Here is a 22064-nt window from a genome sequence, read left to right as displayed (position 1 = left end):
TTTTTTTTTTTTTTTTTTTTTTTTTTTTTTTTTTTTTTTTGAACAGCCGACCTTAGCTCAGTTGGTAGAGCGGAAGACTGTAGTCTGTGTGATGATGATCTTGTTCATACGTTTCATCTGAATCTAGTCTTAAGATACTTTGTGTTTTGTTCTAGTTTCTACCCAACAGATTTAGGTCTTGAATCATATCTTACGTGACATTTTACGCTTTTGAATTGTATTACCAAGTCTCATGCCCATATGAGTCTTAAAAAGTTCTACTTCAAACCAAATCCTCTGTTGTTGTTTTTGTTTTACCTTTTTATTATGTTACAACACTCAAAATCAACACCACCAACCTTAAGTGAAGCAAAAGCAACAAAATAAGGAAAAAAAAATGTTCAAATCAAAAGAGATCACACAAATCTGTTAAATTCCTTTCTCCCAACTGTCGAGGCAGAGGAACCAATGCTCAAATTTCCTACTGATTTAAGTGTCTTGTGTTTCTCAAGAACCACACCTCCAGGTGAACCAGGACCCCTTTGGCTGCTGCTGTTGCTCATGACCAATGACCCTTTGTTCCATCTAAACGTATCGAGACCTTGCTGTTGTGTAGGGGGAAACGACATTCTCCTCTTCTCGCTGATAGGTGTACCCATCACTCTCTCCTTTGGATTGCTGTTTGGTCTAACTTTTGCCTTTGCAGAGACTGTTGGAGCCATGTAACTCGGGAACGGAGGGCAGCTTGTGAGGCTGTCATCATCCTTGAATGGAGAATCTTGACCTCTTATTAGTCTTCCACTCGAGTATCTTGATGTACCACTGTGGATGTGTCTGGATGGAGTGAGCAGTGTAGATCTCGACGACCTGGGTGTTGAATTGTCAAAGTGGTTGTCAAGTCTTGTATGGTGTTTTTTGCTTGACTGAGACAGAGGACTTGGACAGAGTCTTGATGGTGTTAGCCTGAAATCTCTTAATTGTTGGTTATAGCTCGGTGCAGGACTAGCAAGAGGATTCTGCCGGTCCGCCCAGTTCCACCATTGAGGGAACCCACCTGAAGAACGATTCTCCTGAGTAGACTTGGGACTGTTTTTCCACAACTGCACATAGATAGAGACGTTAGCAAAAACTGCATCAACATGATGATGGCATGAGGAAGGAAGGATTGAGTATTTACCTTGCGAGAATATGCATAGGCCATGGATCTTTCTCTCTTGATGATAGCCTCAGTTTTTCTCAGTGATCTTGCATCCCTTTCCTCTTTTGTCAGCACACTGTCATCCCAATTATCATTACCAGCTTCAGTTGCAGCCCATTTGGCTTCATCTTTCTCTACCTGAGCTTGGTTTTCCAACATTTTGATGCGACGTGACTGGATCTGGGATTGAACACGGACCACTTGCTGCATGTACTTCATTGCATTTATCGTCTGCCGCTTCACACTGTATCCTCTCACCACTCCTTGAAGCCTGACTAGACCTTTAAGAGCTCTGAAACTCTTCCTTGCCTGTTTCACTCTCAAGTCAGTAACTTCCTTGTCTCGGACATAGAGGCTAATGTAATGTGCAAATATTGAAACAGAAACTTAATGCGTACACGTACCATGAAACCTCTGAAAGCTCCTTGAATCTTTGTTGCAGAAGCATGTTGGACCGAAAGTGTTGGCTCTGGTCTATGCACAATCTCCCGTCGCTGAACAGTTCTAGGCGAAACCGCTCTTGGAGAAGGGAGCTTAGGCGTAGTGGGTCTTGGAGCATCTATTCTTGGTGGGTCTGATCTTGGAGAAGGTGGCTTAGGCGTAGTGGGTCTTGGAGCTTCTAATCTTGGTGGCTCTGCTCTTGGAGAAGGTGGCTTAGGCGTAGTGGGTCGTGGAGCATCCAATCTTGGTGCTTCTGCTCTTGGAGAAGGTGGCCTAGGCGTGGTAGGTCTTGGAACATCCAATCTTGGTGGGTCTGCTCTTGGGGAAGGAGGCTTTGGCGAAGGAGGTCTTGGAGTGTCCAATGTTGGTGGCTCTACTCTAGGAGAAGGTGACTTTGAAGAGACGGCTTGTGTGGAGGCACCACCTCTTGGTGAACTTGGTCTTGGAGAAGGAACACTGGGAGGGGTAATTCTCTGAGAAGGAACTCGAGTAGAAGCAGGCCTTTGAGGATGAGCATTGACAGAGGCTGATGCTGGCTTTGATCGATCAAGGGGTTTTGGCGAAAGAGATCTTGGAACTTCAGCTCTAGGAGAAGGTGGCTTTGGCGAAAGGGATCTTGGAACTTCAGCTCTAGGAGAAGGTGGCTTTGGAGAAGCAGCTCGTGGTGAGGCAACTCTTGGAGAAGCAGGCCTCAGAGGAGGAGAGACTGAGAATGGATTTGGTCTCTCAGGAGTAGGAGGCCTGAAAACAAGATTATGATCCCTTGCAGCCTCGCCCAAGATCTTTTCAATACTACTAGGCTCTCGCTTCCCAAAACCTTTCTTCCTTTTTTCTTTTCCACTCTTTATCTGTGTTTCCTGTTGCAAGCAAAAATGGTCACCAAGAGCCAAAAAAGTAACTCATCAGAAAACTCCTTAAAAACCAACATCTTTGCAAGCTAAGTAAACGTTTCTTTTAGAGCAAAACAAGCTTACACTGCCAAGCTTCTCTTTGGAATGTGGACTAAAAACCCTTTTGATTGCAGAAAACCAACTTCCTTTCTTCACCATTTTTCCAACATTACTTTCCTTACCTGTCGTCACACAATGGAACAGAAGACCACAACCTTTGTTTTAAAGATCTATGCATGGAGAGTTTTAAGACCACTACAGCAGTGTATTTGCTCATCAGAAGCATTTCTTACCGAGATAGATGGATAAGATTTTGGGAAAAGGCGCAAAGTAGCATGATTGCTCTGTAGCCTAAAAAAAAAAACTCTTACCTGCATGATCCAAAAGAAACTGCAGTTAAAAGACAAAATGAAAGAAAATCAAAGGCAGATCCAAAGAAACTCAAATACAGAAACTGCCAAAGAGAAGGAAAGAGAGAGAGAGAGAGGTGTTTTTGAGTTTGTTGAGCTTCCATGAAAAGGAAGTTTTAACTTTTTGACAAATCTTAGCTCAACTCTTTAGAGTAGGTGAACTAACTAAATCAACACAAAACTTGCTTGCTCTATTGCAACAAAGAGAGAGTGAGAGACACACACAGAGACAAAGAAGACAGCTTGTAAAATTCTCAAATTTAATATGCAGAATAATATTAGAAAACTGAAAAAAGTTTCAATTTTGCTTAAGAGAATTTTACTCAGAGAACAAAAACAAGTCACAAGTGAGTTCTCTCTCTCTCTCTCTCTCTCTCTCCCCCTCAAGTATCATGTGTTTTGTTTCACATCCCAACAAGAGTAGAGACACACAAAGAACAAGAAAAGACAGATCTTTTGAAACAACCCAGAAAACCAGAAAGTGAAAAACTATAAAATCAAGAAACAGAACTACCTTTCATATCACTAAGCAACACGAATTACTAACCTCGAGTCTGAAGTTTTTTTGTAGCTTTCCCCTTCTTCTAAATCTTCTCAAAAGAAACTAGGAAAGAGAGAGAGAGAGAGAAAGAAGCAAGGGGCAGAGAAGAAAGAACTCTTGTCTGGTAAATGTCCCTTTTCTCTTTTGTCTATCCTCTCCTCTGCTTGCTTCCTCTCTCAGCTCTCATATCTTTCTAACGCACAATAAAGAAATAGTATTTTAAGAAACATTAATTAGTCTTCTACATAATCCTTTTTAGTAGTGTTGTGTGTGTGGGTAAAATGACTTTGAAAATGGTTGAAAAGTCTGCAACTTTGGATCTGGGTCTAGTTGGTATGCCAATGTAAATTTTGAAACTTTTTTTCCTTTTTGCTGTTTTTGTTTCTCTTACTACCTTTTTGGATTTAATCAAATCGATTTTACCATCATGAAGAGAGAGAAAGAGTTGTTCACTTTATCACTCAATGTTGGCTATTTTACTTAACCACAAAACTCATCCCTAACCAAACAACGGTAACACAATTTTCTTAGTGGACTTAAATATGTTAGATTAGTAGATTTTCTTGGATCATAAATAGTGTTTTATATGGAGACTTCTTGATAACTTTTCATTTTCTCCAAAAGTAGAAAACAACTGATTTAACTTTTTATTTCCTCCAATTCATATGACATTTATTTTTTATTTTATTTTTTTTGTGGTTATTTTTAACCATTTCTTCAGTTTAAAAGACGTGAAGTTGAACTGTAGTTTTCAGTGTTACCATGAAAATAATTATTGAATGTTTTTTCTAGCTAATAAAGATATAACTGAAGAGATGCAACATGAATTTTCTAAATTTGTTTTAAGCTACCTTTTGTATTTTTTTTTAAAGAAAATAAAGACGTCATAGTTGCATAATTAAAGAAACATAAAGCTTTCCTATTATAATCAAAGACAGCAACAGAAAGAAAAGCAGAAGCAGGTCTCAAAGAAGAACTATGCCCATTATTATCGTTTCTTAAGTATATTTTTGTTCCTGTCCCCGCCCAAAGAGTATATATATATTTTGTAGAATTTTTGATATATTTTTAAGTTTAGTGGAGAGACCCATTTTGATTTGTTTATTTTATCCGGTGTATAATATACAAATCATAATTAGGACAGTCGCTTTTAAATTTTTTGTAAACGACCAACAAAAATACTTTTAGTATGAGTTTTTTTGTTTGGTATCGACAGAATCTGATGAAATTTTCATAGACGAGGTTGATTCTCTTTGTTGTCTCTCATGACCTACGCGCTCACATCTCGCGTGTGGTCGTCTCACTTTCTTGCCGTCATTAATTTGTGCAGTACTTGCCAAATGTTTTAGTTCACGTGACATGGACCAATCACTGTTCTCCTCTTGGACATGTTGGGGTTAAAGTGGAGTAGTATTTTGAACTTATTAGAGCCGAGGCAGCGTGGCTGTACTAGTGTTGTTTCATGACTTCATGTTATGGGGCGGGATAAGGTTTCTTCTCAACAAGACTCGTCCTAGCTAGTTATTGGTCTAGACATGCGAATCAAATGTATCGAATTACACGGTACCAAGTCCACGGACTTGGGAAACATAATTTACTTATTCGGGTGTTAAGAACGCATATAGTTTTATTTTAACTTTGGAATACACTACAATTCAAAGCAAGAATATTAAAAAATATTTCAACTAATTAGTGATAAGACAAGACTTCTTCCCACATTCATTCCCACTAATAACCCGTCGTCTTCGTATGCGGCCACATTTGCTCGTGTGTGTGACTTAATTATTAAATTTTCATAATTATAAGACCTAACCTAACCCTACCTATATATGATACCATCATATATTCTTATGTATAAGGGGATACCCAACATAGATTATCTTTGGTTGATATGATGCTGATATATAATTGACCTCAGCTGATAATTAATAAAATTAGGTGATCTATCTCATAAAACCACAACAACATAACGTTATGTCATATGGTTTACTAAAAAGAACACAGTTAAGACTTTTATGATAACCGTAGAAAACTTTTTAATGTGTGTAATATATGTGTTAGCCTGTTAGGTTTTGCTGGTAAGAATATAAAACTATAGTATTACTTTACATCTATTTAGGCAAAAACATTAAAGAATTCACATCTAACGTATATGTATTTATTTATGTAGCATAACCAAATCAAATATAGTTAAGTTTATTAATTGGTATTATATTTATATACTAATGCAGAGTTAGATGAAGTATCGTTGAAATTATATTTTATTGCTTTGACAATGACATTTAGACTCAAACATTTAGCTGTTGAAAAATCGAAACATCAAAACTTCAAATAATATTAACTATAGAATTTCAAGTACGGTCCTCTATCTTCTTGCAACAAAGCCGAAGCTTCATATGTTTACTTATGAAATGTATAAATGCAATTTCCGTAGCCTGTAAATAAGAAAAAGTTCATTTGAGATCAGACCAAAAAAAAGTTAGATAATTGTTTAGACTTTAGAGGAAAAAAAAAAAGATGAAAAGGAAACTCACTAGGATCAGTTACGCTAATGAAACCAGAGCCTTCAAATTGGCAGTTCCAGAAATCTCTTCCTAGAGTTTGGTAGTAAAGATTCATGGCAACAGAAGCAGTACTAATGAGACTATCTGGAGAATAACATGCACCTCCTTTCGATATAATCTTACAATCGACTTTCGAACACGCGTAGTCTATGTTTTGTTGAAGTTTATTGGTAGCCGTAGAAGGTTTAGCAACACACCATTTTCCGGGGCTCTGTAACAAAAGATCAAACTCAAAGAGCATTATATATAACTTGTCTGTTTTCACTTAATTATGAGTAATCTAATTACTTACATCTGCCTTGACTTCCATGAAATTTCCTTTTGTAAGAAAAACATGAAAAATAAATACACAAAATTAAGATTTTGAATGATCTGTAACGTCCGGTCCGTATGCATCGCTACAATCGATGTATATAGATTGATCGATATTGTAATTATATATTAATCACACATGATGATTAGTTGTGATTACCTGACCAAAGAGATAAGAAGATGATGAAACAAATACATATTTGTGCTTTGGCCATGTTTGATTTTGTTTGACGTCTGAAACCTCCTCTACAACTTTGTTTAAAATTATAGGTTAACCCATTACCCATCTTTTATATATAGAGAGATTTGGAATAATTTGGAATAATATATATATAAATTTTAAATTTTAATTATGAATTGTATAAACAGAAAATTAAAATAATGCAGTATATTGTTTTATAGTAAATTTTCAATCATCTAGTATCTATAACAATTTATATATACAGATAAAATTTGTGATTTTTTGGTAATTTTAAAATGTTAGTTTTAAGACTATAATAGTTTGTGCCAAAAATTAGATATATTTTAAGCTAACTGTATGATATATATATCCCAGCATAATTAATATTAATGTCTATATAGTATACATTGAAGATGTCATAACACTGAAGATGTCATAACACTGTTACCATTCATAAACTGATTTTTATTATGGTTGTAAACAATTAATTTCAAAATGTTGTGTTTTAATCTTCTATTGAAATAGTGTAGTTTCAGCTTTTTCGATTTGAGAATGCGATCTACATTGAAAAGAATCGACCTAGTTCTTGGTTTAGTGTGGAGATATAGAACTCCGGCAGTTCCATTATATTTGATTACTTGCTCGGGAAAAAACGGTTTTACTAATATGTGATTAAAAAATGGATAAATTACTTTTTTTTTTTTGAACGAAAGGATAAAAATGGATAAACTCCCTTGGAAAAAAATTTAAGCCACAATATTAAAATACTTCAAGATTATCAGCTAAAGTGACAAGACAAATCGTCAAATCTTCTTCCCACTAAAAAAAACTCGTCTTCACATGCTGTCACATACTCACAATTGCTCGTGTATGTGATCTAATAATATACGTGTATGTATGTGTTAATTAGGTTTCGCTGGCAAGAAAACTCACATCTAACGAATGTATGTACGTATTTATGTAGCATAACTAAATCAAATATAATTAAGATTATTGGTATTATATTTTTATTAATACTGAGGTAGATAAAATGTTGATAAAATTATTATATTTTATTATTTTGATAATGACATACACATATCAAGACTCAAGAAAGATCAAAACTTCAGATAAATATAAAATTTCAGGTACGGTCTTCTATCTTCTTGCAACAAAGTCGAAGCTTCATAATTCATATGTTTTACTTACGAAATTTATAAGTGCAATTTCCGTAGCCTGTAAATAAGAAAAAAAAAATTGATTTAAGTTTAGACTAAACAAATTAAAGTTACATAACTGTTCAGAGCAAAAAAAAAAAAGGAAACTCACTAGGATCAGTTAGCCAATGAGACCAGAGCCTCCGAAATCGCAGTTCTCAAAACGTCTTCCTTGAATTTGGTAGTAAAGATTCATGGCAACAGAAGCACGACTGATGAGACTATCGGGAGAATAACATGCACCTCCGTTCGATATGATCTGACAATCGATTTTCGAACAAGCGAATTTTATGCTTTCTTGAAGTTTATCATAAGACGTAGAAGGTTTAGCAATACACCATTTTCCGGAGCCCTGTAACAAAGAACAAACTCAAAGACCATTAATTATAATAAAAAAAAACAATTTTATGACTTGACTGCACTTATGAGTAATCTAATTACTTACATCTGCCTTGACTTACATGAAATTTCCTTCTGTCAGTAAAAAAAAAAAGAACAAAACACAAAAATAAAATATTATTACAGAACTTGGAAAATCTTACAATGAAATTGTGATTTTGAAATGATCTATAACGTTTGTATGAAAATCTTACAATCTATATACATCACTACAATCGATGTATATAGATTGATTGATAGATAGTAATTATATTAATCACACATGATGATTAGTTATGATCCCTTACCTGACCAAAGGGATAAGAAGATGATGAAACAAATACATATTTGTGCTTTAGCCATGTTGGATTTCGTTTGACGTCTGAAACCTCCTCAGCTCCTCTATAGCTTTGCTATAAACTAGGTTAACCCATCTCTTATATATATATATAGAGAGAGAGAGAGATTTGGAATAATAAATAGAAATTTTTAATATTATGAGAGGATATATATGGTTGAGTATACATATGTATATAAATAACATACTTATTTTTCAAATCTTGCAAAATTTCTCATTATTATTAACAGATGTTGCATACTTGCTGATAGAATTATATTTAATTATTTATATTAAAAAGTGTTTTCAGTCACATTTTACCACATCAATTATATTTAACTATTAATAGTGTGTAACATAGTAAATTTTTAATCCTCTAGTATCCAAAACATTTAATGATTACAGAAAAGTTAGTGATTCTTTGGCAAATTTTAATTTTAGAGTTTAAGACTATAATACTTTCTGCTAACAATTAGATATATTTTTAAGCTAATTTATATGATATATATCTCAACGTAATTAATATTAATGTCTAATATATATAGTACTTTAGTAGTACTTTTCTTTGTATATTGTGTAACTTTTAGTCTTTTATTTGTCAACTTTTTACAAATATTACTACCATTTATGTTTTATTATTGTTGTAGTTTAGAAAACATGTGTCAAATATCTTCGGTCGGCTAATATCATTTCTAACTTACACTGTTTTTTCTTACTTACTTTGGCAAGAAAATTAGAAAACGAAAAAAAAAAAGTTACAAAATTTGTCATAGTTACAATATATTCGAACATTTACTGAAAATGGTAAAATTATCAAAATCAAACCAAAACCCGAAAAATAAATATCTTGCTTTTGAAATACAAAAATAGGATATATATGGATTCGCTCGAACACCATTATATATAGAGCAAGAGGCTTCCGATCCTATCTTATGTCTCTTACTGGTATCTCCCAACTACAAAAGATTAAGGTTTTAGCCTTTTAGGATGTCTTTCTCTATTGGTTTAAGGACAGACACGCAAAATGTATGCAATAAAGAAACAGGAAAGACTGTTGTAATCCGGATTTTGGATTAAGAAGTAATTTCCCTACAAACATATATACATTCAAGATGCCATAACACTGTTCGTAATCTGATTTGTATTATGTTTGTAAACAATTTCAATTTTTTTCTTTCTGTTTTACTCCCTTACTAAAATCAAATAATCTTGTTCAGCCTTCCCGGTTACGAAAGAGGTTTACTTTGGAAAGAATCGACCTAGTTCTTGGTTTAGTGAGGAGATATATGAATGATTCATATATCTCTATTATCTTCTTGTTTATGGTATTAGGGAATAACTTCCTTTGTAACTTTTTAAACTTTGGTATCTTTGGATCTCCATTTTTGTACTTTGATTTGGTTTGACTGAATGAAATAATCATGTGTTAGTCCAAGAAAAAAGGAAAGAAAAAGATTACTTGTTCGGGAAAAAATGGTTTTAGTAATGATTGATGAAAAAGATGGATAATTGAACCTTGGAATATAATTTAAGGCACAATACTAAAAATACTTCAGTCTTTTCAGCTAAGGGACAAGACAAACCTTCTTCCCACTATAAACTCGTCTTCACATGCTATTGAATAAGATGATTTCCGATAAATTAGATTTAGTAATGGTTTTGACAACGATATAAAACTCAAATACTTAACAATTGAACCATTCAGACTCCAAAGTACTTTAGATATCATATATATAATATCAGAACTAGAGTTATTTGTTTTGTTTTGTAACATATACGCAGCATTTACATGCTTTACTTATTAAACTGATATTTACAACATCCATAGCCTGCAAAAACAAACCAATAAATGAATTGATTTCACAAATCAAATAAACCAAAAGTTACATAATTGTTTAGAGTAAGAAAAAACTCACTAGGATCGGTTATGGCAATGAGACCAGAGCCTTCGAAATTGCAATTTCCAAAGTATCTTCCCTCAGCTTGGTAATAAAGATTCATGGCCACAGAAGCCATATTATAGAGATTATCTGGTGAATAACATGTACCCCCTGTCGATACGACTTGACAGTCGATTTTCGAACAAGCATAGTCTAACTTATTTTGAAGCTGTTTGGTCGTCGTGCCAGGTTTTGCCACACACCAATCTCCCTGGCTCTGCGACAAAGAAGCACACTCAAAATGTTATAAAAATCATATGATATTAAATTTGATTTCCTTTTACTTTCTTTCTCAAAGCATGTACCTGCGCATTGACTCTCACGAAACGTCCTGCTGTAATTGTAAATAAAACTGAAATTGTTAAAGAAGTTTGAAATTCTTACGATCAATTTAAGATGTTGCAAATAATCTTACACTGATGATTAGATTACCTGATGAGATGTATAACAAGATGATGAAAGAAAGACAAATATGTGCTTTAGCCATGTTTGATTTCGTTTGTCTCCTCTATGCGTTATAAAGATTATAATAATGGCTATAAATATGTCAAGGTGATAATTTATTGTATAATCCCGAAGTAATTAAGTATTTATCTTTAATATTGTCGTATAGTACTTTTCTTTATCAACAGACTCTTGTATTTGCCCAATTTTACAAAATTTTATTTATTAATAATAATTTCTTACAACACATGTGTAATATCTGAGATTTTTACACCTAAAGTTGTATCTAACTAGATTATTTATTTTAATTCAATTTATTGATCACAATCTAATTTTACATAAATCCGTTTATCCCACTTTTATAGTGAACTATAATGGTTTTGGGTAGTGACATTGTTTTTCCTTTAGCGATCAATAGTGACATTGTATTCGTATGGAAAATATTACTAGAAAACAAGGGGGAAAAATTAGTTAAAAATTTTCCCACAATCGTAGTAAATGGAATCACTCTCAATTTGGGACGAAGAGAAGAACACAATATTTGGCTTAGACTTAAGAGTTTATATCAATCTATTTGGCTGAAATTTTTATTAACTACTTACCTCTTCTGACTCTTAAGCATATTGAGTTTGCCTCCTTGAAGTTAGAAAAAACAAGTTTTTTCCTTCCTTAAAAATACAAATGTAAGACAACATGTTTAAACAAAAACATCAAAAATTGCAGAGCAATGATTTGCTTATGGTCTTCAAGAAGAGAAAATGAAAAGTAGAAGATCCAAAAAAAGAAGAAGAGATAATACAACAGCAAAAAGAAGCATGGAAATAGAGATAATTGGGGGATATAGAAGAGGAGGTTAGTTCTTGATTCGGATGCTCCGGCTTGTGTTGGGATTGATACCTCGAGTTTCACCTGCATATGGACCCGTTTGTTTCCTGATATCTCTGATCCGTCCTTTATTTCTCATGACTTTTTTCGCGTGCTTATCCTACAAACAAAAATTCAAGATCTTAAGGCAAACAAACAGGTCAAAGAAACCAACGTTGCAGAAAACAGCAATCCAAGATCGTCTTACCCGGTAGTTCTTTCTCGGGTTTTTACGATCCTTGTTGCGTTGCCGGGTCAATCCTCTGTTGCCTTGTATCTATGTTTTGGTGGAGATTTAAAAAAAGAGAGATGAAAAGGAACGTTAAACTACGGTGCTAGGTAGAGAAACAGATGATGTTTGTTGTGTGCTTTGGAAACATTGTAACCTGAGGTGTAATCAGTCGTTTTCCATCCACGTCTTCTGGTGCTGACGGAATCAAATGTGGTTTCCTGAACCAACACAAAACGTGTCATGGAAATGAACAGTACTAAACTATCTGAAAAAAAGGTTAATGTAGTGTATAACTACCTTGAATAGATCTCTGCTTTGGCAGCTCGTTTAGCTTCTTGCTTCTGTTTCACTTGTTTGTAAAATTCATCTTCTGATTCGCTATCATTATCAACCATGTCATTATTAAAACCATCGCGATCATTGTCTTCATCTGATGCAAATTCCCCACTTCCATTCCTGCCATCTTCCTCTGACTTCACACCAGCTCCAGCCAAAACTCTGAGCTCAAACTTCCTACGCCGTTCTCCAATATCATCCCTTTGCGGCAAATCATCATCTCCAGAAACAGTCTTCCAAGACAAAAAGGTGAAAAGATTTAAGAAAAAGAATAGCGTAAAAAGCAAAAGACAAATTTAACTTTCACATCTGCGATATATTTTACCTTGGGCTTCCGTTTGGTGGACACAAGCTTGGAGACTTTATTAGCTTTCACATCATGTGTGCTATTATTGTCTCCATCATCCACATAATCATCGAAAGTCTCCAGCTTCCTGGTTACATCCGAGATTGGAAAATTAATAATACATCACAATCTTCAGAAAGGGACAACCGAATTCACCATATTAACAGTGTGATGAAAAAAAGAAGTTATTACCTATTATTAGCTAATTTCTGGCGTTTTTGAGCTTTATCAGACTTTGAGACAGTAGAACCAAGGACTCCATTGCTTCTAAGTTTTCCCTCTAGAGCAGCTCGAAGTTTTAACATTTGCTCACTTTGCATATCAACCTGATCATTCTGCTACAACGAAAGCAAATTTGTTCAAGTTAAACGAAAAAAAGTTCCAGTACGCAAGAGGTTGGGGGAGTTTTCTCTGATAGAATAGAAAATGCTTAGATTTGTATTCACCTGGTGCTTGCGTTTCTCTCCTTTTTTCTTCTTTTCTTCTCTCGCGTTGTCAATTTTCATCGGCTGGATAAATGGAGATCAGCAAGGTTGAATACAAAAGAAATTGTCGAACAACTAATAAGAGTTTAACTCGAGTGACAGCAAGTAAGATCCTAACTTCTACCTCGGCTATGTCCTGTGTGATTTTAACTACTGAATCAGAGACGGGTGAAGCGAGCTGGTCTTCTTTGACCACCTTTTGCACTGTTCCAGTAGCAATAGTTCTTGCTAGGGACTCCTCAAATCCAGGGGGAAGCTCTCCATCAAGTTTCTTCATCTAATTATAAACAAAAATAATATATTAGCTCAGCTGCTGTGATAAATTAATAAACACAGCTTGTATAGCATAGCAGTACAACATGTAAATTGTCGAGAGATTAAAAACGTAAAAGGGAACCTCACAGAACCTTATCTAATAAAACTTTGATGTCTACAATACGGGTCAGGACTGGATGATCACGGATGGGCTGCCCTTCAGCTTTGAGAAGAAGATAAAATGTTATAGATTGGCAATAGGCCAGTAGCAGAATCTGCTTAACCTCCAGGTACCTTGTCCCACCACTCAACGATATTTCTCCTTCCTTTAACTGCAAGGAGACATAATTGCATAAATTTTCTGGAGGAGTAACAATATAGTCTTTCAAACTGTGGTAATATAAAGTGACAATACAGAAGTCTATTAAAAAAAATTTGGAAGGTAAAGTGGTCTACCTTACTCATAACAGGATTTATCTTACTCTCAAGCTCTTCAACTGCATCGTTCAACTCGGACAAAAGCCCAACTATTTCCGGAGCAGAACTACACGAAAGACATTTCAGGTGAATATTAGTATACATAATATGTATCACGATCTCATAAAGATATATTGAGCTAATGGAAATTTGAGAAACAGAAAACATCAAATTACCTAAGTACTACTTCCATTTGCTCTTTTTTTGACAAAGAGTTTATGTCTTTCTTGATCTCTTCAACATGTATGTCCGTATCACCCTTCTCTTTCTTATCTGTGGTGGATTTTGTAGCCTTCTTGCCTTTGACAGGAATTTCCTGCCAAATATAAACCAGAAAGATGTGTAAGTTAACTAAGCAACAAAGATAGAATCAACTACATGATAGTAATCGCTAACACCCATAGCCCACCTCCATGGTTAATTCTCTGTCGCTGTCATCTTCACTATCATCGTCTAACCCAGCATCAGCAGCTGTAATGGATTCAAGTTGTTCTCTCCGTAGTCTTATCACCTCCTCTTCTTCCGCTTTAAGGTCTTCATCATCACTTGATTGGAGCTTAAAAATCACACCAAACCAGATTAGCAACTTATGTAGAGTTTGTTTCAGAAAGAACAGATAATAACAAAAGGAAACTAGCCTATCAACAAACAATGACAATTCTTACCTCAAAATCAACATTATCAACACTATGGTATATGCCTCTCCTTCCACCCCATGTGATCTTTTTTTCTTCCTCATCTTTCTCCTTATCATCATCATCAGCCATTTCATCATCACCATCACCAAACTTTTGCCTTAGATATTTCTTCTGCCTAATCACTGCACAATTAAGATTCCAATGAGAAAACGAATAAGGCACTCAAAACAAAAGGAGTAACTTTAGTAACACCGTATTATTAACGGAAGAGATGCAACAACAACAACATATGATAAGCATTAACATAAGAAGGCATCCTTACTTTTAGCGGTAAGTCCATTAGCAGACTCATCTTCGTCTTCTGTATCTTCATCCTCTTCACTTTCATCATCCACACCCTATTTAAAAGCCAAAGAAACCGAAATTAAAAGGGAGGCATTGCAACGAATTGGAGAAAAAAAAACAAATGCCTAGAAACATAAAAACCAAAAGCAAACCTTTAAATCAAAAACAGGCTGCACATCATCTTCATCCGAATCATCAGTATCATCATCATTAATATCCAAGGGAACAATATCCCTCTGTTTATGAACTGTGAACACACACACAAAAAAAAAAAAAAAAAAAAAAACATCAGAATCGATTAAGCTTCAGGAAACAAAACAAAGGACAATTTTTTATCAAGTGGGTAGAAACTTACAGGCGTCAATCTCGTCATCGAATTGGTCTTCGACGATATCTTTGCGGCTTTTCGAGCTTTTGCTACTACTTCTCTTCTGAGTCACTCCTTTTTTACCCATTGTTGTGCTGCAAAGTTAGGTTATGAGAAATTCAAAAGCCCTTCTCAAATTAGCGTTTAAACTTCACAAAGGTCAGCTCTGCGCAACACAGTTTCTACGACGGGAACAATTTTGGAGATTATCAATGGTGTCCGTCGACGAAGATGATCGAAGAAAGGTGAACGGACACCGATTAAAACCCTAATAAGGTTTTTACAATTTAACTGGGCCTAATAAAGCCCATTATTTATCGAAATAAGCCCAGCTTTAAATAACTCTATCGGGGAACCGAGGGTATATTCGTCTTTGACTTGCGGCGACTTCTTTTAACCGAAGAATAAATTGTTTCCTCCGGCCGGTGGTGGAAGCAGGAGAGATCGATCATACGGATTCGTCTTCTAGTCTCTCTCTGGTCAGTTGAATAGTTTCTTCTTCTTAGTTTGAATTCTGATTCTTCACATCTCGTTGTTCTTGAGCTGGGTTTTGTTGGCTATAATCTGGTTTTTAAACGCCTCCAAATTGTTGTAACATTGAATTCTATTGCTTAGATTTGTTCAGAAGCTTCGAATTGATTTAGAAATCTGAATGGCTTCGAGCAAAAAAAATTCAAATTGTGCTTAGAATTTTTAAGTTGCGTATTCGATTGATATCGACAAAGTTCAATTCAATCAGATCTACTATTGCTTTTCACTTGCATTGTGTTTATGGTTTCTTGTTTTTCCTCTCTCAGTGATCCAAGTGATAACAAGTCTTTACATTGCTTTGAAGCTCTGCTGAAACTAATCCATCTGAGGTTTAACAATGGTAAATTCTCGATCTTTATGCCATTTAACACAAGATAACGAATTTGTAAACATGTGAAGATTTTTGTGAGATTTGTTTTTATTCTTCGTTTTGTGTTTGCTGTGATTTGATTCAGCATTGACGCTACATTGTAGGATTCAATGCGTTTTTTGATGGCATCCTTTTTTGGTTTTGCAGGTTCTCTTACAATTGGATCCATTCCTCAATGAACTCACGAGCATGTTTGAGAAAAGCAAAGAGAAGGGTTCTGTGTGGGTTACTTTGAAAAGATGTAAATCTTGACACTATCTTGTCCCTCCACTTTTGTTATCTGGTTGTACTTGAAATATCTTTTCGAAGCTTATCTTATATGACCCTTTTTTTATTACTTGTGTCAGCATCTCTCAAGTCTAAGTTGCAGAAGAGGAAACTGAGCTCAGCTGGAGAATCCATTGAATACAGATGCCTTATTCGAGCTACTGATGGAAAGAAAACAGTCTCTACCTCGGTATGTTCTCTACTTAATATCTCAAGATATAGAACCATGTCTGTTTCCGTTGGAATTATCCCTTAGTAAACACCAACATACCCATTACTGGAGAGATTGTTTTTAACTGTCACTAGTCTCTCTGGATTATAGATAATAATGAATATAGGATAGCATTCTCTCTTAGCTCTCTACTCATCCTTCCTTGCACAAGTTCGTATAAATTTGATACTGGTCTGCGATCATTAAGACTAGTCCGAAACTAACTTGTTACAGTGCTTTCTTGTTTTGTAAGGTTGGTGCTAAGGATCACCAGAGATTTCAAGCATCCTATGCCACCATTCTTAAGGCCCACATGACTGCTTTGAAGAAGAGGGAAAGGAAAGACCGGAAGAAATCCACAGAAGCAGAGAAGAAAGAAGGCACTTCAACAACCACTAAACCTAAGAAACTTTAATTTCTCCTTTTTATGTTTATCATATTGATTTTGCAATTGCTGGTTAAGAATTGAATTTTGAAAGGTATTGAAAGATCTCAAAGATTTTGAATTGTTACATCACAGATTTTGGCTTGCACTTGCTTTTCCCTCGAGCATGATGATCATGTATAATAATAATACCAGTTCCATAAACTGATTCTTAATTTCAAACATAAGCTGAAAACTGAGAAAAACCTCAATTGTTATTACGAATCTCTTCCTGTTCCTAACCTAGTAAGACACCTCACATAGTTGTGTAACAATGGCAAAAGTGCCACCAACTATTCATCAGGATTTGCATCCACATAGTCTTCATCAGGATTTGCATCCACATAGTCTCGATCAGAATTTGAGCCCACATAAGCCCTGAGGACACGTCTGTACTTGTCGGGGCTGTCATACCAGGTTGGCGTGTTGATGATCGCCTTTTCTAGCCAATACTCATCATACACTTTTTGCGTCGACATCTTCTCCAAAAATTCATTCCAACCATCCATGGCTCGGGTCAATCGAACAGTCTTAGGTTTTCCCATAAGAAACTTAATGTAATCCCTTGCAAGCTTGACCAATTCCTCCCCAGTGATAATGTAGGTGTACTGCAAAACAAGAATATCCAGTCAATGCAAGATACGATATACATATGAAGTTGGAATGTTTCCTGAGATTTGTGTGTCATTTACCAAAAAGGTGAAGCCTAAGGTCGCTAAAACCACTTGCAGGGTTTCATCTGCAATCCCAGCAAGACCACCGTCTTCTCCTCCTGACCCTTCAGGACGCTCCTCACCATTTCCACCACCGCCACTACTACCTCCTCCACGTGGAGGAACGTTGCCACCACTGTCTGTATCATAAAAATCTTTCTTCTGTATCTGCTCCCGCAACATATCTTCAACCGATTTCTTCCCCATAGCTTTCTCTATTGCTTTCCATGGTGATATCTGATAACAGAAGCCATTACAACAAATCATTGTGAACGAAATTAAAAAAACAACTCATCATCAAAAAACAGAACAGAGAAACATACACAAAAGGAAACACTCTCTGGTTAAAACATGAGTTAAAAGCATCTGACCTCGTCACTACTACCATCGGGTTTATCCTTCCCACCAAACAAGCATACAGCAGGACTCTGCTTCGATTTCACAGTAGGTGAACGACGACGCTGATGATTAAGAAGAGGGGAAAACTGAGTAGACACTGAAGCAGTAGCTCGAACCGCAAATCTGGTACGAGGGCAGTGATCAAAGCGTGGTGAAGACCTAATAGGTACACTGGAGATACAATTTGGTCTTGTTATCCTTGAAGAAGAGTAGGATGGTCGAAAACAATTAGCCTGAGTGAAGCTCATCTTTACCCCCCCCTCAATGCTTCTCTTAATGCAATCACTTCCTTAAACAAAACAAACAACGAACACAACTAATTAGAACCCAGCATTGACCTAAACAAAGATACTTCTGGGCATAGGCATGATCAGAATTTGGGTATGACGAAGGACGCTGTGACTAATCAAAATTCGATTATAAAGGCATTGGTTCGGCAATTATTAGGTAAGAACAATGAGCAGTTCCGGGAGAACATCATAAAAACGTAATCGTACCTCTTCGAAGCCTTGACGGACCGGAGAATTCGAAACCCTAGTATTCGCTTGGAGAGAAAAAAATTCGATTTTTTCCCCTTTTGCGTCCTGGAACAACGGAGTAGCTCAACTGTGTGTGAGCGGAGCAGGAGCCGATCGACAAAGTTTATCTATCTTCAAAGATGCAACACAACGACGTCGTTTTCCACTTGAGCCTCGATGGTTCTAGACGACTAGACCCATGGATTGGTAAGACTAAACCGGTTTAATTCAATAAGCTGGTCTAATACCGAGGCCGCTTGGGCTTTAGTTGACTATTTGCAAATTGCATTATCGATGTGTTTTGGTTTGGTTAATGTTGGGCCTTTTCTCTATCAAGATTTTAATTATGAGAATGATTTTAATCTCAGTAACTCGGTTGTTTCAAATTTTGATTATTCGTTTTTGATCTGACTTATATGACCGACAATAATATATCTCATAACGAAAAGAACAAAAAAAAAAAATGTATCATTGACTTATGTTTAGTGGTACAAAGGGGCATTGATGCATTGACTTTGACTTAGAAAAAAGACAATCAACAATCGTGAAAAATATCTAACATTGATCAATATATCATTTGCATTAGACCAAAATTGTACACTATAAATACATCCCACACACCTTCTTCATTCTTCACACATCTCTTACTCCTACAACACACTCCAAAACACAAAAATATGACTACCCAACGAGCAATGTTGAAAAACGCTTTCATCCTTTGTCTCTTCACCATAACCATTATGGCAAAAACCGTGTTTTCGCAACACTGCAGCACGACCGGATGTGCAGGTAACCTATGCTGCAGCAGGTATGGATACTGTGGAACCACAAACGCCTACTGCGGTACCGGGTGCCGAAGCGGACCTTGCAGATCCGGAGCCACACCTATCCCACCAAGTACTCCCAGTGGCGGTGGAGGCGGTCTAAACGCTGATCCTCGTGATACAATTGAAAACGTTGTTACACCAGCGTTTTTTGACGGTATCATGAGCAAAGTTGGAAATGGCTGCCCAGCGAAAGGGTTCTACACTCGCCAGGCCTTCATTACGGCCGCCCAATCGTTCGAGGCCTATAAAGGAACCGTCGCTAAGCGTGAGATTGCCGCTATGTTGGCTCAGTTTTCTCATGAATCTGAAAGTAAGTTCATTATAAATCTTTATAGTTTTACTACATGAATGCATGTACTAATTATTTACTTAAGAAAATAATGATTTTTAAGTATATTATTAGACACCATAATGTTTCTTGGTTAATTTAACAAATTTCTTTTATATTAATAATATGCATATATGTCTACTACACACTAAACTCATCTACAGTAAAACCTCTATAAATTAATAATGTTGAGACAATGAAATTCTATTAATTTATAAAAGGTTTTAATTTCTCGATAAATTAATAATTATTAATTTATAAAGAGACTTTTCTAATTTGGTAAAAAAGTTTTAAAGTAAGATTTAATCGTTATAATTAATATTTTTATAAAATCAATTAAAATGAAAATAACAATTATCATGTTTTGAAGATAGTACTCAAAGATTTTTATATAGTAAAAATATTTAAAATGAACTATAATAAAAATTAATGTGTATATATATACATATATTTAGATAATTTTATATAATTATTAATTTATATTATTGATTGGACCATATATTTACAAAGAATTTTCAAAAAAATATTATCTTATTATATTATCGAATTAGTTCCAACTTGGGACCGAATAAATTTATTAATTTATAGAGATTATTAATTTACCGAATATTAATTTATAGAGGTTCTACTGTATTACGTACCTCAATATTTATGATATTTAGTGTGTGAACAATATAATGATATTATCTTTGTAAATAACTTATCATCAGTTTTTAAATAACGATTATTTTACGTTATGCCAAGGTTTTTGCTACAAAGAAGAAATAGCTAGAGGGAAATACTGCTCACCGNAAAGTAAGTTCATTATAAATCTTTATAGTTTTACTACATGAATGCATGTACTAATTATTTACTTAAGAAAATAATGATTTTTAAGTATATTATTAGACACCATAATGTTTCTTGGTTAATTTAACAAATTTCTTTTATATTAATAATATGCATATATGTCTACTACACACTAAACTCATCTACAGTAAAACCTCTATAAATTAATAATGTTGAGACAATGAAATTCTATTAATTTATAAAAGGTTTTAATTTCTCGATAAATTAATAATTATTAATTTATAAAGAGACTTTTCTAATTTGGTAAAAAAGTTTTAAAGTAAGATTTAATCGTTATAATTAATATTTTTATAAAATCAATTAAAATGAAAATAACAATTATCATGTTTTGAAGATAGTACTCAAAGATTTTTATATAGTAAAAATATTTAAAATGAACTATAATAAAAATTAATGTGTATATATATACATATATTTAGATAATTTTATATAATTATTAATTTATATTATTGATTGGACCATATATTTACAAAGAATTTTCAAAAAAATATTATCTTATTATATTATCGAATTAGTTCCAACTTGGGACCGAATAAATTTATTAATTTATAGAGATTATTAATTTACCGAATATTAATTTATAGAGGTTCTACTGTATTACGTACCTCAATATTTATGATATTTAGTGTGTGAACAATATAATGATATTATCTTTGTAAATAACTTATCATCAGTTTTTAAATAACGATTATTTTACGTTATGCCAAGGTTTTTGCTACAAAGAAGAAATAGCTAGAGGGAAATACTGCTCACCGAGCACTGCTTACCCATGTACACCGGGAAAGGACTACTACGGTCGCGGTCCAATCCAAATCACGTGGAACTACAACTACGGTGCAGCCGGAAAGTTTCTTGGACTCCCTCTCTTGACTGATCCTGATATGGTGGCTCGTAGTCCAGAAGTTGCCTTTCAGTGTGCCATGTGGTTCTGGAACCTAAATGTTCGTCCAGTCTTGGACCAAGGCTTTGGAGCCACCACGAGGAAGATCAACGGTGGCGAATGCAACGGCCGACGTCCTGCAGCGGTGCAGAGCAGAGTAAACCATTACCTGGAGTTCTGCAATATGCTTGGGATCACTCCTGGAACAAGTCTTAGTTGTTAAAGATGGTAAATGCGGTTATAATATATGCCACGGTTTATAGTATGACGGTTGTCGTGCACGTGTGAGTTTATAACTAAAGATGTCGAATAAAAGATTATGCGGTGTATTCTAATGTACCAATGTGTTGTTTGTATCGGTTGTCATAGCATGAAGCATATATCACTATATCAGCCCATCCATAATAAACGTATTTACTAAAATTTGCAACTTTTAATTTTGGTCAATATATACCACTGCGAGTATTGAATATGTGCCTCAAAACATTTCTGCATAATTGACAATCAAAAAAGGTTAAAATGATTTGCAAATTTTTTCAATGTATGTATATATATATATATACATGCAGTAGTTTGAATTTTGAACTAAGG

At 34.8% G+C, this 22064-nt stretch overlaps 7 protein-coding genes and 1 pseudogene across 10 annotated transcripts in view; 2 read left to right on the top strand and 6 right to left on the bottom strand.

Moving 5' to 3' along the window:
• On the bottom strand, positions 240-3811 carry LOC104793308 (protein IQ-DOMAIN 14-like). Of its 2 annotated transcripts, none has more exons than XM_010519648.1 (6): positions 3466-3811; positions 2802-2898; positions 2593-2690; positions 1582-2475; positions 1157-1486; positions 240-1079 (listed from the first exon to the last, which is right to left on the bottom strand). In XM_010519648.1, exons 3-6 carry the CDS (start codon positions 2665-2667, stop codon positions 396-398), a joined length of 1983 nt encoding a protein of 660 aa, XP_010517950.1. In that variant the 5' UTR covers positions 2668-2690; positions 2802-2898; positions 3466-3811; the 3' UTR covers positions 240-395. The 2 variants fall into 2 exon arrangements, with proteins under 2 accessions (XP_010517950.1, XP_010517949.1); XM_010519647.1 differs by having other exon boundaries at positions 2802-2879.
• LOC109133383 (glucan endo-1,3-beta-glucosidase-like) lies at positions 5860-6550 on the bottom strand. Its single transcript, XM_019246441.1, has 3 exons — positions 6496-6550; positions 5994-6278; positions 5860-5894 (listed from the first exon to the last, which is right to left on the bottom strand). Exons 1-3 carry the CDS (start codon positions 6548-6550, stop codon positions 5860-5862), a joined length of 375 nt encoding a protein of 124 aa, XP_019101986.1.
• On the bottom strand, positions 7627-8547 carry LOC104793307 (annotated as a pseudogene).
• LOC104793306 (glucan endo-1,3-beta-glucosidase-like) lies at positions 9974-10898 on the bottom strand. Its single transcript, XM_010519646.2, has 4 exons — positions 10800-10898; positions 10673-10701; positions 10344-10584; positions 9974-10256 (listed from the first exon to the last, which is right to left on the bottom strand). Exons 1-4 carry the CDS (start codon positions 10852-10854, stop codon positions 10222-10224), a joined length of 360 nt encoding a protein of 119 aa, XP_010517948.1. The 5' UTR covers positions 10855-10898; the 3' UTR covers positions 9974-10221.
• On the bottom strand, positions 11455-15406 carry LOC104793305 (something about silencing protein 10). 2 transcript variants are annotated; one of them, XM_010519643.2, is made up of 16 exons: positions 15145-15406; positions 14942-15036; positions 14767-14842; positions 14472-14626; positions 14216-14362; positions 13983-14122; positions 13786-13873; positions 13482-13661; positions 13199-13351; positions 13036-13098; positions 12782-12927; positions 12569-12677; positions 12205-12476; positions 12062-12125; positions 11884-11952; positions 11455-11796 (listed from the first exon to the last, which is right to left on the bottom strand). In XM_010519643.2, the coding sequence occupies exons 1-16, from the start codon at positions 15242-15244 to the stop codon at positions 11665-11667; spliced, it is 1989 nt and encodes a 662-aa protein (XP_010517945.1). In that variant the 5' UTR covers positions 15245-15406; the 3' UTR covers positions 11455-11664. The 2 variants fall into 2 exon arrangements, with proteins under 2 accessions (XP_010517945.1, XP_010517946.1); XM_010519644.2 differs by having other exon boundaries at positions 12782-12924.
• On the top strand, positions 15544-17068 carry LOC104793304 (signal recognition particle 14 kDa protein). Its single transcript, XM_010519642.2, has 5 exons — positions 15544-15635; positions 15954-16027; positions 16205-16298; positions 16405-16514; positions 16789-17068. The coding sequence occupies exons 2-5, from the start codon at positions 16025-16027 to the stop codon at positions 16948-16950; spliced, it is 369 nt and encodes a 122-aa protein (XP_010517944.1). The 5' UTR covers positions 15544-15635; positions 15954-16024; the 3' UTR covers positions 16951-17068.
• Positions 17099-18707, bottom strand: LOC104793302. The gene is made up of 4 exons (XM_010519641.2): positions 18569-18707; positions 18044-18360; positions 17652-17909; positions 17099-17567 (listed from the first exon to the last, which is right to left on the bottom strand). Exons 2-4 carry the CDS (start codon positions 18317-18319, stop codon positions 17253-17255), a joined length of 849 nt encoding a protein of 282 aa, XP_010517943.1. The 5' UTR covers positions 18320-18360; positions 18569-18707; the 3' UTR covers positions 17099-17252.
• Positions 19216-22064, top strand: part of LOC104793301 (endochitinase At2g43620-like) — a 10583-nt gene continuing 7734 nt past the window's right edge. Inside the window, exons 1-2 of one of the 2 annotated variants that reach the window (XM_010519640.2) lie at positions 19216-19726; positions 21302-21905. In XM_010519640.2, the coding sequence (XP_010517942.1) occupies positions 19267-19726; positions 21302-21696 (855 nt within the window). In that variant the 5' untranslated portion in view covers positions 19216-19266 and the 3' untranslated portion in view covers positions 21697-21905. Of the gene's footprint in view, positions 19727-21301; positions 21906-22064 lie in introns of those variants that run through there. The other variant, XM_010519639.2, reaches the window with a different exon arrangement.

This window comes from Camelina sativa, chromosome 6 (assembly GCF_000633955.1).
Source record: "Camelina sativa cultivar DH55 chromosome 6, Cs, whole genome shotgun sequence".
Lineage (NCBI taxonomy): Eukaryota > Viridiplantae > Streptophyta > Magnoliopsida > Brassicales > Brassicaceae > Camelina > Camelina sativa.
This window is presented reverse-complemented; position numbering and strand designations above follow the sequence as displayed.

What these genes read in the sequence shown, in the direction of transcription:
- LOC104793306 (XM_010519646.2), bottom strand. Translation starts at nt 10,854, where the DNA reads ATGGCTAAAGCACATATTTGTCTTTCTTTCATCATCTTGTTATACATC. An exon ending in CTTGTTATACATCTCATCAG is followed by an intron (nt 10,702 to 10,799) that starts GTAATCTAATCA and finishes TTACAATTACAG; the next exon opens with CAGGACGTTTCGTGAGAGTC. An exon ending in CATTGCCATAACCGATCCTA is followed by an intron (nt 10,257 to 10,343) that starts GTGAGTTTTTTC and finishes TTGTTTTTGCAG; the next exon opens with GCTATGGATGTTGTAAATAT.
- LOC104793302 (XM_010519641.2), bottom strand. Translation starts at nt 18,319, where the DNA reads ATGAGCTTCACTCAGGCTAATTGTTTTCGACCATCCTACTCTTCTTCA. An exon ending in CCGATGGTAGTAGTGACGAG is followed by an intron (nt 17,910 to 18,043) that starts GTCAGATGCTTT and finishes TTCTGTTATCAG; the next exon opens with ATATCACCATGGAAAGCAAT. An exon ending in CCTTAGGCTTCACCTTTTTG is followed by an intron (nt 17,568 to 17,651) that starts GTAAATGACACA and finishes CTTGTTTTGCAG; the next exon opens with TACACCTACATTATCACTGG.
- LOC104793305 (XM_010519643.2), bottom strand. Translation starts at nt 15,244, where the DNA reads ATGGGTAAAAAAGGAGTGACTCAGAAGAGAAGTAGTAGCAAAAGCTCG. An exon ending in TTGATAATGTTGATTTTGAG is followed by an intron (nt 14,363 to 14,471) that starts GTAAGAATTGTC and finishes GTGATTTTTAAG; the next exon opens with CTCCAATCAAGTGATGATGA. An exon ending in CCACCAAACGGAAGCCCAAG is followed by an intron (nt 12,477 to 12,568) that starts GTAAAATATATC and finishes TTGTCTTGGAAG; the next exon opens with ACTGTTTCTGGAGATGATGA.
- LOC104793308 (XM_010519648.1), bottom strand. Translation starts at nt 2,667, where the DNA reads ATGGTGAAGAAAGGAAGTTGGTTTTCTGCAATCAAAAGGGTTTTTAGT. An exon ending in CCAAAGAGAAGCTTGGCAGT is followed by an intron (nt 2,476 to 2,592) that starts GTAAGCTTGTTT and finishes TGCTTGCAACAG; the next exon opens with GAAACACAGATAAAGAGTGG. An exon ending in CCTATGCATATTCTCGCAAG is followed by an intron (nt 1,080 to 1,156) that starts GTAAATACTCAA and finishes ATCTATGTGCAG; the next exon opens with TTGTGGAAAAACAGTCCCAA.
- LOC109133383 (XM_019246441.1), bottom strand. Translation starts at nt 6,550, where the DNA reads ATGGCCAAAGCACAAATATGTATTTGTTTCATCATCTTCTTATCTCTT. An exon ending in CTTCTTATCTCTTTGGTCAG is followed by an intron (nt 6,279 to 6,495) that starts GTAATCACAACT and finishes AAGTGAAAACAG; the next exon opens with ACAAGTTATATATAATGCTC. An exon ending in CATTAGCGTAACTGATCCTA is followed by an intron (nt 5,895 to 5,993) that starts GTGAGTTTCCTT and finishes TCTTATTTACAG; the next exon opens with GCTACGGAAATTGCATTTAT.
- LOC104793304 (XM_010519642.2), top strand. An exon ending in GTGGGTTACTTTGAAAAGAT is followed by an intron (nt 16,299 to 16,404) that starts GTAAATCTTGAC and finishes TACTTGTGTCAG; the next exon opens with CATCTCTCAAGTCTAAGTTG. An exon ending in AGAAAACAGTCTCTACCTCG is followed by an intron (nt 16,515 to 16,788) that starts GTATGTTCTCTA and finishes TTGTTTTGTAAG; the next exon opens with GTTGGTGCTAAGGATCACCA.